The sequence below is a fragment of the Notolabrus celidotus genome, chromosome 18 (assembly GCF_009762535.1).
Source record: "Notolabrus celidotus isolate fNotCel1 chromosome 18, fNotCel1.pri, whole genome shotgun sequence".
In the NCBI taxonomy this organism is placed as follows: domain Eukaryota; kingdom Metazoa; phylum Chordata; class Actinopteri; order Labriformes; family Labridae; genus Notolabrus; species Notolabrus celidotus.
The window spans coordinates 18,504,636-18,516,779 of record NC_048289.1 but is presented as its reverse complement, the minus strand read 5'-3'; the positions used below and the strand labels follow the sequence as shown (position 1 = coordinate 18,516,779).

Genomic DNA, 12,144 nt, shown 5'->3' with positions numbered 1-12,144 from the left:
TACCTGGGCTTTGGTATCTGCCGATACCGATACTAGCCGATCCGATCCTGGTATTGATTTAACAATCTCTTTTCCTTAATGTGAGGATAGAATCATGTTTTGACAACTTCAGGCTTTTCTGACTTGATAGCGTACTGTAACTGTACCTGGGTTCCAAGTGTTAAACCAGAGGCTGGAATCCCTTAATTCCAAGGATCCGGAACAATTAAATCCAATAACCTGTCCGTTTTTTCACACTTTGGAGTCCATAATAGAAGGTTTCTTGCTTCTTTGCAGTCGGCTACAGCTGACTTAAACTTCCTGCTTTGGGCTCCCATTACATTTTTCAGCGCGACTGGCATCCGTCGAAGCATTACAGTTGCACATGTTGCAAGTTTCCGACGGAGTTGTTAGCAAAAGAAGCGTGACATGCACCTAAACTGCAGAGCCTCTGTAGTTATCCTCCATCATGCTCCACCGGGCAAAATTGCACAGACCAGTCGGCGCTGATGAAGTAGGAGACGTACATGTCTGTTGTAAACACAGAACTGAGATAAATAGATCTGCCATATGGATCGGTACTACATATCGGCCCTTGGTCACCGATATCCGATCTAGCTTTTTGAGTCCGATCTAGCTGATATCCGATACCAGGATCGGATCGGTGCTTCCCTACATTCATCAGTCTAGTCGTACGATCTTATTTCAAGAAATTTGACTTGCATCTTTTTTTGTACTCAATACATGCTATGTTGGCCTTACTTGTTACATGTTACATCTTGACCTGTCAGGTGAGTGTGAGTTATAGTGAGTGTTCTGAAATATTTTCAATTGAAATTAGACAAATATACTTGGTAAGAATTGAATTATTGCGGTGTTAGTATTGCTTTTGGTCCAAAAATCTAGAGAATGAAAATGTCACTTATTTCTGAGTTTATGTCATGCATTCATTCTGTTCATTTGTTGTCAAGGCGTCCTTTTCCCAAGCACTCAGTTAAATCCAAGGTCTGTGAACTGTTTAGTTTAAATGATAAAGCTTTTGCATATCAATTGATTGATAGAATTATATATATTTTCAAACTGAACATGTTAAAAAACTAAGAGGAAATAAATGATTAGGTATAAAAAGGTAATAAACAGCCAAATGGTATACCTAAAAAACATATTTTTCCATATTTAACATAGTGAACAGCTCATGTTCAATGAAGTTGGATGAATTGAAACTTATTTTTTCCAAACTCTCATTTCACTTTAACACAAATAACCCTCCAGTGTCAACCAACAAGAAAAATAAATGCAAAAAATGAAGCAGCATCAGGATCTTCTCCTCTTCTCTATAAATGTAAATGAGTGTGGTGAAAGTCGCTGTTCTTCTCACACATGAGTGCAAATCTTTTTCTGTCTCCATCATCTCTGTGTGTCTGCTCTTTTCTTGTTGAAGCTCTTTGACCTCCACCCTCTTTTTCTTCTTTAAACCCACCATTAAAGGCCTCCCACAGCTTCACTGACACCACAGCTTTATCTATTAAACGCTGTTTTGAGGATCCATTTCAGCTTCAGGTTTCCTTCAGTCTGCCTTTCAAAGTGGGTGACTTCTGGGCTGAGGACAGTTTGATGCATGACCTTATTCTTAGAAATCACATCTTTTTTTTTTCTTGATGTTGTGTTTGTTTATCAGGCGCCTGACAGCCTCATTAACATAAGCCAACACAGCTGCCAGGAATGTTGTATTTTACATTCCTACAGTAGACACACGAACGCAAAAGCAGTTTCGGTTGTGTTCTGCGACTGAAAGCTGAGATGTTTAACACTGATAATTAAACAGCTTTATGTAAGAAGAGAGCAAAGTCCATGTTAGATTTCTGTGGTCAGAGTAACCCTGTGAAAACATGAGTCTGTGTGCAATGTTGGTGCCCTTATAAAGTATTCATTAAGTAGCCATGAAAAACATAAATGTTGCTATTTTGTGTACAACATAAAAGCAACCATTCTCTTTAAGCCTTAAATCAATTTTAGAAATGGATTTAGATGGTAACGACTATTTAAGGGTAAGTTTCACTTGTTTTGTAGTAAATCTAAATAATACTGGAAACTTCAGGGTGCAGGACAAAATCATTAAGTAACAGTGTGAACATTAAATCTCAAAGGTTGCAGCTTAATTTGTTAATGTGGTTATCACAATCTTTACATATAGTTTTATTCAAAGCTTTTCATTCCAGTTAATTTGAATAATACACTACATTTCCTGGTTTTTGAGAAGTTTTATAGAGTTCTGTAACTCTACACAAGTTTTCTTAAACAAGCAACTTAATTTGACTTTTAAAAAAGTAATAGTTTTAAGACTTAGAATCTGGTATTTTAGCACAATTTCCAGCAACTAATAAAACTTGAGATTAAATGGATCTTAAAATGAAACCATCAAATTTGCATTTATGTGTTTATCTCATGTATTAGTGAGGATACAAGCCCTTTAAACCTGTCCCTTTAGTTCCTGCCTCTTTCATGGGGGAGTCACAGGGGGGAGGGATATATTATACCCCAGCTTTATGAATAGGCTTGGGTTTTTTCTCACACTGAAAGATTGTGTCTCCTCTGAGAGTGGGGACAGTCTTCAACAATAGCTCATTGTGCACAACCAGCAGCTACTTTTTTGGTGGCTGCTCTTGCCTAATCAGGCTGTGTACTCTCAAAAATCTTTCCCCCTGCACATTAAAAAAAATCCCTTTGAACTTTAAAAAATAATTATACTTTAGTAAGACATTCTGTTTCCTGGTTGGCAGTACTCTTTCAAGTAATTATTACCTTAAAACACAAAAGTTTTAAACAAACATCCCATGAACTTGAATGTGTTTATGCGTAGGCACGATTTCTCCTCCCTGTATTGTAGAGCAAAGTCCAGCAGATGAACTGAGGTCAGTTTCTCGCTCAGTTTCAGTTTACCCGCTGAGGTTACAGTCCTTGGTTCAGTGCTCAAAGTTGGAATATGAAAGTTACAGCTGGTTGTAAACACAGGCAGGAAGAGGATTATGCATCACTTCGGGCTGCACTAAGGACCTGTTGATCATGGTAGTTAAACTTACAGGAAATGACAAAACAAAGAATACAGGATGCAAGGAAGGACAGAGAATTGTTCGTGGAAGTGACAGTGAACATTTGCTCTCAAAGTTGGTCAGTCCCTCAAAGGCAGACTTTAAAGTTTGTCTCCATTTTCCATCAAAGAAATTCTCCTGACAGACTGTTTTGCTGCAAACAGAGTTACGAGCCAATTGAAATAATGGGAGGGGCTGTGGGGCTAATCCTCCACTCATGTGACTTGGCTGAATCATTAACCCAAGGAGGCCCCACCTTCACTAACCCTGCCCCCCCTCTCCCTCCCTGATTTGCTGAGATAGCTGCTGGGAGGGTACGATTAGGTTGCACTCAGGGCTGGGAGGTGCTTGGGCCGGGCAGTCCTGCTGAGGCAGTGGAGAGCAGACAGAGAAAACAAGTGGGAGAGTTACAGACAATATGCCTGACAGGTGGAGGCTCCCACAGCGCTTTGTTATGGAATGCAGGACTTTGGAAAGAGGAAATAAGCCACGTTGAACGAGAAACTACATCAGCACTAGGTAAGCTGATTTAAACCTGAGACAGCCATGAAAAGTCCGGTGGTTTACGGCAACCCAGCCATGTTTGGTCCAGTGGATTGGAACTATGCAGTCGGTGCCCCGGTAAGAAGAGGAAAGAGTGTGGAGGAGCTGGGGGATGCCGGTTGGGCCAGAGAGAGGGAGAGGATAGCCCATCTGCAACAGTTACAACAACTACATCAACTGCAGCTTCATCAGCAACAAGTTGGATATCCTGGATATGGAGTAGTTCCTCCTGGACAGCCACAGGGACCAGTCATGGTACCAAGTCATGGTGACCCAGTTCCAGTTCCTATGCCAGTTCATGGTGGCATGATGGTTCCTGGAGGTGGGCCAATACCACCTCAAGTGCATATGCAAGCGCCGTGGCCAGTACAATGGGAAAACCAAGCCCAAATCAGACCACCTGCCAATGTCTGCCACCAAAGAGAGGGCCCACCAGGACACGACGTTTACTTCCACCCTGGATCACAGGATGGTCACCTGGATGTAAGGATATCTGAATGGAAAGGCAAAAATATCTTTTACCAGGGCCCTGAGGATCACACCCAGCAGGAGTACAAGAGAGCGCCTAAAGAAAAAGATCATGACTTCAGAACCCAAGAAAAGTATGACAAACTGGACGAAGACAGAAGAAGAAGGGATGACTGGGTAAGAGAAAATGACCATCATGCTGACCGTTATGACCATAGGAGTCCCAGAGACTTGGAGGAGTATGACCATAAAGACAAATACAGACACAGGGATCATTATGACAGGAAATACAATGAACGCTATGATGACCGAGAGCAACAACAGTATGACGACAGGAGACATGGTAAACATGATCTCAGAGAACAGGACAGTTACAACAGTGAGTACGAGGACTACCATGATCACAGATATGCTCGCAGAGATGATTACAGGGACAGTGATCATTACCATGACCATGATCGGGATTATTATGACTCCAGAGAGAGTCAACGTTACAGAGAAAAGGAGCACTACCAGCGCAGAGAGGAGGACCGGTACGATGAAGAAAGAAAGCGCAAGGACCAATACTATGACCGGTATGAAGAAGATCGATACGGACGCAGGGAAAATAACTACAAAGACAGGGATGTCCATGAACGAAGGCGTGAGGACACTTACACCAGTAAAGGAAGGGCCCAGTATGACTCTGATCTGGATGAGTACAGCGGTTACAAGGAGAGGGACCACTATAACAGGTACAGGGAGACAGGTGATGATCAAAGAGATGACGACCACAGGAGGAGGGACCAGTACAAAGCAAGGGAGCACTATGAGCGAAGGGATGTGGACCACTATCAGCAGAAGAAAGAGGACCACTACGAAACCAGAGAAGGGGATCGTTCTCAGAACAAGCTGAGAGACAGATATCGAGATTTACGCTCAATATCCGTAGAGTCACGATTCGAGGAATACCCTAAGAAAGAGCATAAGACGCACTGTGAGGAATGGGTTGAGCAGCAGAACCAGAAGTTGCTCAGGGAAGCACACTCTTATGAGGATCCCGTTATATACCAGCACAATGATGAGCCCGAAAAGGGATACGAGTCAAGTGCTGGGAGTGCAGGCTCAAAACGGGGTCGCAAGCCTGTTTACGTGGGCTCGCTAGATCGGAACAGCTTCTACAGGAAGACCGCCCCAAGCTCACTTCGAAACTCCCAATTCGCCACGACCAGGAAACAAAAACAAGGTAAACACAAAGATATTGTCATGCGAGAGAAAGTTTTCCAGATGGTGTATTTGCATTGTATAAGGTTTTTTTAATCTTGTGTTACCATTTTTAAAACTAAAAGGCTCAGACCACTCAACAATTCATTCATCAAGGCTAAGATGGAAGACTCAGATACAACCCACTTCACTTAACATATCTTAAAAAACACAAGACACAGTTTGAGAAGGCGGTTCTCATTCCAAACGCTGTAGATAAAAGCAGGTCAGAGAGAGCGACAGTCTTTGGAGTCTCGTGCCTTATCACAGGTGACCTCTGAAGGTGATCTTATAATCAAAGCTGGGGGCTTTAAAGTGCTGAGTAGCCAGACTCACTTCCTTACAGAGTGTGTGTGTGCTGGAACCTGTATGTGTGTATGTGTCAGTATCACCTATCACACAGGAAAGTGAGCTGTCAGGTATTTGTAGGCGTAAGAACCTGCAGAACAAGTTTTGTAGGCTCTTGGTTTTTCTGTCTTCTCTGTCATTCTTTCTATCTGCTGTCTGCAGTTTTCTTGTTTGCTGCTAAACTCTTCAATACTGACGCTCTGTAGGCCCAAAACTAGTCAGTGCAGTTTCTGCCTTTCAGTGTTTTTGGTTGTTTTCTTCAGACAAACATCTTAAAACTTACTTTATAAAAGGTAGCATTCAGGGTGTTGAAAGTGTCTCTGTTTTTGGTGATATCTTACAATTTGTTTTGTATACAAACAATGTCTTCCAAACTACAGATTTATACTTAAATATCACAAGTAAATTCCCTCTGAAGAGACTCATTTGTTGTTTAAACAGACATTTACATTCTGACTTACCAACAAGTCTACACCTAAGAAGGAATTCAGAAAGCAGTTAAAATTAAGCTCAGTTTTTTTTAACACATCTTAACACTGGATCACAGAGTCTGCTTGTAAAAGTCAAATTAGTTTGCAGAGTTTTACTAAAGTTAGCAGAGCTAGCACCACCAGCCTTTAGTTCTCTTTGCAGGTGAACATCCACATGCCTTAAAGGGATATTTCAGTTTTTTTGAAGTGGGGTTGTATGAGTTGAAATCACTAGTAATTGATTGGGCCACAATAGATGCTGCTCAGCTCAGCCCCCCTTAATGAGAAACTGCAGGGAGAATCAGCACGCAAGCTGGGCTACCTCTGCAGACGGTGTCATTTCTGCCACGTGATTTAGCAAATTTTGAAAGATTCCGACCCGAGCACTCACTTCAGTTTAGCTTTACGCTCTACTTGGATTTTTTTCAGCACTTTACTTTGCCGCCAGAAACGGTAGCCTAACTTGTGTGCTGGTTTTCCCTGCAGTTTCTCATTAAAGGAGCCGAGCTGAGCAGCATCTGTTGTGGCCCTGACAATAACTAGTGATTTCAAACTCATACAACACCACTTAAAAAAACTGAAATATCCCTTTAACATAATGCTCTAAGTGAGAAGTGCTAGTTTAACCAAACACACCCTACATACAACTTTATCTCCATTTTCTACATCAAAATGCTGCCAAACTGCACCACTCTATGAGATGCCATTTGTTATCTGTGCTTGTTTACATCCATCATAGCATGATGGCAGTAACCATTAACCAGAGCTGCAGCCCTGGCTACTGGTGGCTTGCTGTGCTAAAGCCTAGAAGCAAAAATATTACCTTTTTTGGCCTATTATAATAAAAATATCAATAATTTGTTGAAGTAACTAGTAATTCTGGTGCTGTCCAGTGAGGGTAGCGATGTTAAATCATTGTGCATCCCTAAACAAAAAGACGCTTCATGCTATGTTAAGTTCTAAGTCAGTTAATTGAATTTTACTTTAAAAAGCATACTTTTGGCTTAGTAATAATGGCTTACATTTGAAAGGATAAAGGCAAACTGTTGGTCTAATTTCAAAATATCAAATTCAAGGTAGAGATTGCAAAACAATGTTGGTTTATTAGTTTGAAAATTTAAGTGGTGGCTTTGGTGAAGTAAATATGCTTGAACACATTTCTTAAAGGTCTTCTGACAAACTTTTGGTTGTTTTGACTTTGGCGTGTCCTTTTCAGTCAGATTCATAACCAGCTAAAACGTCCTCACATGAGCTTTAATGAACATGTCCGAAAGCCAAATACAAATTTAAAATGAATAAGTGTGCTTAGACTTAATATAAAAACTCCTGCCCTTGAAAGATATTCACCCATTGACACTTGGAACAGTTCAAACTTGCAGTAAAGGCAGATCATTGGAAGAATAGTTTGACCATTTGGGGGGGCTAATTAGGGTTTGCTTGGGTTCACTCATAAACAGTCATGGTCTGTAACAAAAGGAACCAAACATCCCAAAGTAGGTGTGCATGTGTGTGTCCATGTGATAGTGTTTCCTGAGGAATCGAGGAAAGAGAGAGCACTCTTCTGTCCGAGTTTATTGTGTCTGAAAAGAAGCAGGTGGCGCCCCAAGTCCCCTCCCCCAGTCACCTAGAAACACACGCGCCCTGGTCAAACACGCACATACATACACACTGGCCTCCACCACACAGCCTTTGCAGGAGTCCAAGTATTAATCCCTAGCGTCAGCATGGTGAGTGGATGGCGGGGGTCTGTCTGGTGCCAGGAGGTGGCCGGCACAAGCCTGACTCCTTCACCGCAGGATGTGTGTGTGTGTGTGTGTTATCATGTCTCTTTGCAAGTGAGGCCCTGCAAGGCTTATTTGAGAGATGACGCCATTTTTCAAAACACACACACACACATGCACGCTTGGCTCTGCAGTATCTTGTCAGCCTTTAATCTTGTTAAATTGTTTCAGCTCTGTCAGGGGTTTGCCCTGACTAAAGCATTTGATTGCATGGCTAAAAACATTATAGACAATCTTGTTGCAGTGCTTATTGGGCTTACGCTGTGATTGAGTGACATTGAGGTGATGGACCAGGCTTTCTGAGATGACCCTTAACACGGTTAAAGGCCTTTGTTTTTCTCCTTAATCCAGTATTAGATACATGACCTCTCTTTGAGTTCTCAGGTAGTGAATAGCAGCTGCTAATCAATATTTCACCGGACATGCATGCAGCTATAACTGTTCTAGGTTTTGTTATTATTTTTATTATGAATGATTGTTTGTGTCTGAGTTTGTAGGCATAGATGCCAGAGCAGTTATAGTTCAACCTATGACAAAAATACCTACAAGTAGCAAGAATGCACCTGCATTTCTTTCAGTAGAGTGTCTATGTGTGAGGAACATGCCGTCATCCTGCTATGATCTGGCAGCGTATGCTGTCTTGTTGTCTGTAATCCTTGAGCACTTGTTGCCATTGGATGGTAGAGGGGCTGAGGTGAGGTGGGTTGGGGGGGTTTAGGAGTTAAGACAGGAAAATCTTCTGACAAGATGTCAAATCTTCTGACAACACTGATCTAAAGACATCTTATCTCAAGCAACAAAAAGGAAACCGTTGGCAAAATATCATTTAGCATTCTCGTCCAAAAGCCTACACAAGTCAGCGAGTTAATATCCTGTATGTGTTTTTGTTTCTGGTAAATCCACCACATATCATTAGAATTTATTTTTTGTAGTGAAGTTATGTTGTGGAAGTTGTTTAAAATAATTTCTGATGATCATACATGTGTAATCTAGCTTCATTTGACGATTGTTGGGAATTCCCCACTCTCATGCATTTCATTTTGACGTGCTCTCCATGGAGGTTTCCTTGTTTTATATTGGAGAAAGAGTTCTAAATTCTCCGTGTTAATCATCCTGGTATTTTCAGTCTTGCATCCAAAACATAATGCTTTAGGTACAAAAAATGTTAAAATCGAAATACTAAAGTTCTACAGTTATTCGGACAATAACACAACAGTTGCTCATATCATGAATTATGTTGGTACTTACATGAAGAGCCTGTGATAGAATTGATATCATAGGCCCAGTTTACACAATCAGAACAGAACAGGAACAGTGACAAACCCTTACCATGTGATATCTGAATTTCAAAATAAAATAACATGTTTAAAATGTTAAAGAGGATTTGTATCTTCATCTGGCATACATACCGTAACTGCTCCAGTTATGGGCTGGATTGTGGTTCCAGTACTTACATCGAGAAAAAAAACTGATAATTTTGTTCCTTTTTGAGAACATAAACTCTCCACCCTACACTAAGGCTGTTTTTCGAAACTGCCTACTATACTAGCAGTACGTACTGATTTGGACAAAATTCAGTATATAGTAAGTCATCTATGAACAAGAGCAAAATCTGCAGTATGCCAAAATTTCCCAGATGTCTACTGATTCAAATTGAAAATGATTAAATTCCATTTAAACCACTTCTTAACTTTTTAAATCGTAAGTGATGCGAAAGAAGCAGTTTCTCTATCAGCTTGTCCTTAGTACTACATACTAAATTCAAACGCAGTAGTATGCTCTAGTTACTGCCTTCTACATTTGTAGGTAGTATGTTGCAGGCCATTTTGAAAACAGCCTCTGTGATAGTTTTTCATTAGGTACTAGCTTGTGACAGTCAGCAGTGTTGGTGTATCACAGTTGGATAGACAAACTTGAAAAACTTTTGAACTTGTTCAAATGTTACTTTGTGCTTAAGCCTCCTGGAGCTGTTATATCTCCTGTTTACTGAGTGTCACAGGTGTCACAGCTGTTGATTTAAGTCGCGATGACATTAGTTTAGGGGACTAATTCTTTTACATGTTCACACAGTTACTTTGCCACTATGTTTAAAAAAAAGAAAAGCAATTTCAGCTCAAACTTGTCCAAAATTTGAATGTTGAATTATGCAATCAGTTGATTATCTCATAGCTTTTGGTTTTAAAATGAATGTGAAAAACCTAGCTGTTGGATTTAGTTTTAATGATAAGATAAGAAAACCAGGTGCTAGTAACAGCTAATGTTATCAAATAACAACATAAAATAGAGCCACAAAAGTCAGCACCCTGTTTACATCAAGGTGCTAAATTTGGTGGTTTATCATTTTTGAATTAAAATCTGACCTTTGTCACACAGCCCATTATTTGTAGAGTGCATTACACAGAAAACTTTAACCCTTCTTCCTATTTTTCCATGGGAAAACTCTCTGAGCCCTCAAGCAGGTATCTGTCTCTACTTGTTCAACTTTTAGCAACAGATATAATGCTGCCAACTCTGTCATCTCATAGTCTCAGAGCAGTTCTCACAGTGGAAGGAGGAAATATTTCCCACACTGTAACAACAGCAGTTGTCTCTTATGCAATAGAGCTTGACTTGTATGCAAACTCCAACATTAAAACAGTGAATATGTGATGATTTTGATAGTTTTTCCTTAGTTTTTGGATTTATGACTATTAAAAGTGTTGCTGAAAGGTTTTTTTTACTTCCATGTTGCATCAAAGTGTCTCACCAAAGCACCTGCAGGACCCAGTACTCCCATTGTCCTCTCCTTTTTCATTAACTTGAAGACAGCAGAGCTATTTAGATGAATAGATCCCTCACTTGATGTCTTTAGATTTTCCTGAAGCTCTTTCTGCACATATGCAAAACTGATGGTCTCTTGAAGTAATTGGACAGCTTTTGTTTGAGAAATGAAACCATGTGAGAAATTCTGATGAAGCCACTGATTGCAGTTTCAGTCCAGTTTGTTATGCAGCGTTGTAGCAGCTTGTTTATTGAACTTTTTAATTAGCCCTTAGCTGCCTTAGAAGGAGGGGAGTTTTATCTTGTGGTGGACCCCAAAACATAGGGGAGGAAAATCACAATGTGAATGCTACATGTCTCATTACAAGTCCTGTTTTTGTAATGATTGGTGCGATTTGAATGGAGGGACATAATTACTCGGGATTCCCAACAATGGCCCATAAAGGTTGCTGTGAGATTGTGCCAAGAGAAGGAATGTGACCTCTTGACATTTGACCCTGACAGAGATAAACAGGATGGTATGTTTTTCTACTCTATCTGCCCCTTCCTGGTGCAACAGCTTGTGCAAATCTGGATCAACAAAAGACCCTATGTTTTTTTTTTAAATGCTTTATTATATTTTATTTTCACCAGGGACAAGAGGTTATTTTACTTTCATCATCTTACATAGCATCAGTATCAGGAAATCTATTTACATGGAAGGCAAAAACATGAAAAATCAGAAATTTAAAGAAATAATCAGAAATTTCAGGATTCTTTTTTTTATAAAATGCATCAAATGATGCAGTAGGACAGCCTTAAAAAGTCTTTACAAAATTGGAGCATCCTGTGCTGACATGTATCTTCTTTTGTCAATATATCCAGTGTTAATTGCAAGTCATAGCCTGCAGGTTGTTAGGTAAACACTGTTGCTGAGTGTTGACATTCTGTTTGAGAGCTTGTATGAAGTTATTCTCAAGTATGTCCCAACCAAACACTCACGCAGAGGCGCACATGTGATCATTTCAGCAAAGCCGCTCCCTGCCCTCCAAAACTTGGCTTCATATGAGGAGCCCCCCCCCCCCCCCCCCCCCCTTGCTACTTGTGTTGCCATGGTGATTGTGCACTCTGCTGTGAACTTTGGAGCAGATCAGACACACACAGAGCTGATTGTGTCTGACCTTACTCTGTGCAAGGAAAAACTTTTGACTTTGCGTGGCTTTGTAGCAGACAGACCACAAAGAAAGAACTCAGAACTTCAGGCAGAACAGCTGAACTTATCTTCAGAGAAATATCTCTCAAAAAGTTTTTTAATGGAGGCACAAATTTTGAGGATTTGTAAATTGTGCAAAGGAGGGAAAAAGTATCCCTATGTGCAGGGAAGCTTGGGAGGATTATGTTGAAGATGTTGGGTCATTATTTTGATAGATTTCAGCCTGTCAGAGGAGGAGCCTGATCAGGTGTCAGAGGATTGTGAAACATGAA

The 12,144-nt window shown here is 40.5% G+C and overlaps 1 protein-coding gene across 3 annotated transcripts in view; it reads left to right on the top strand.

The window, feature by feature from the left end:
- Positions 1 to 12,144, top strand: part of dnmbp (dynamin binding protein) — a 67,948-nt gene that overhangs the window by 36,326 nt on the left and 19,478 nt on the right. The window contains exon 1 of one of the 3 annotated variants that reach the window (XM_034707375.1): positions 3,396 to 5,304. The exons of the other annotated variants lie outside the window; for them this stretch is intronic. Within the exon in view, the coding sequence (XP_034563266.1) occupies positions 3,615 to 5,304 (1,690 nt within the window). The 5' untranslated portion in view covers positions 3,396 to 3,614. Of the gene's footprint in view, positions 1 to 3,395; positions 5,305 to 12,144 lie in introns of those variants that run through there. 3 annotated transcript variants of the gene reach the window in all.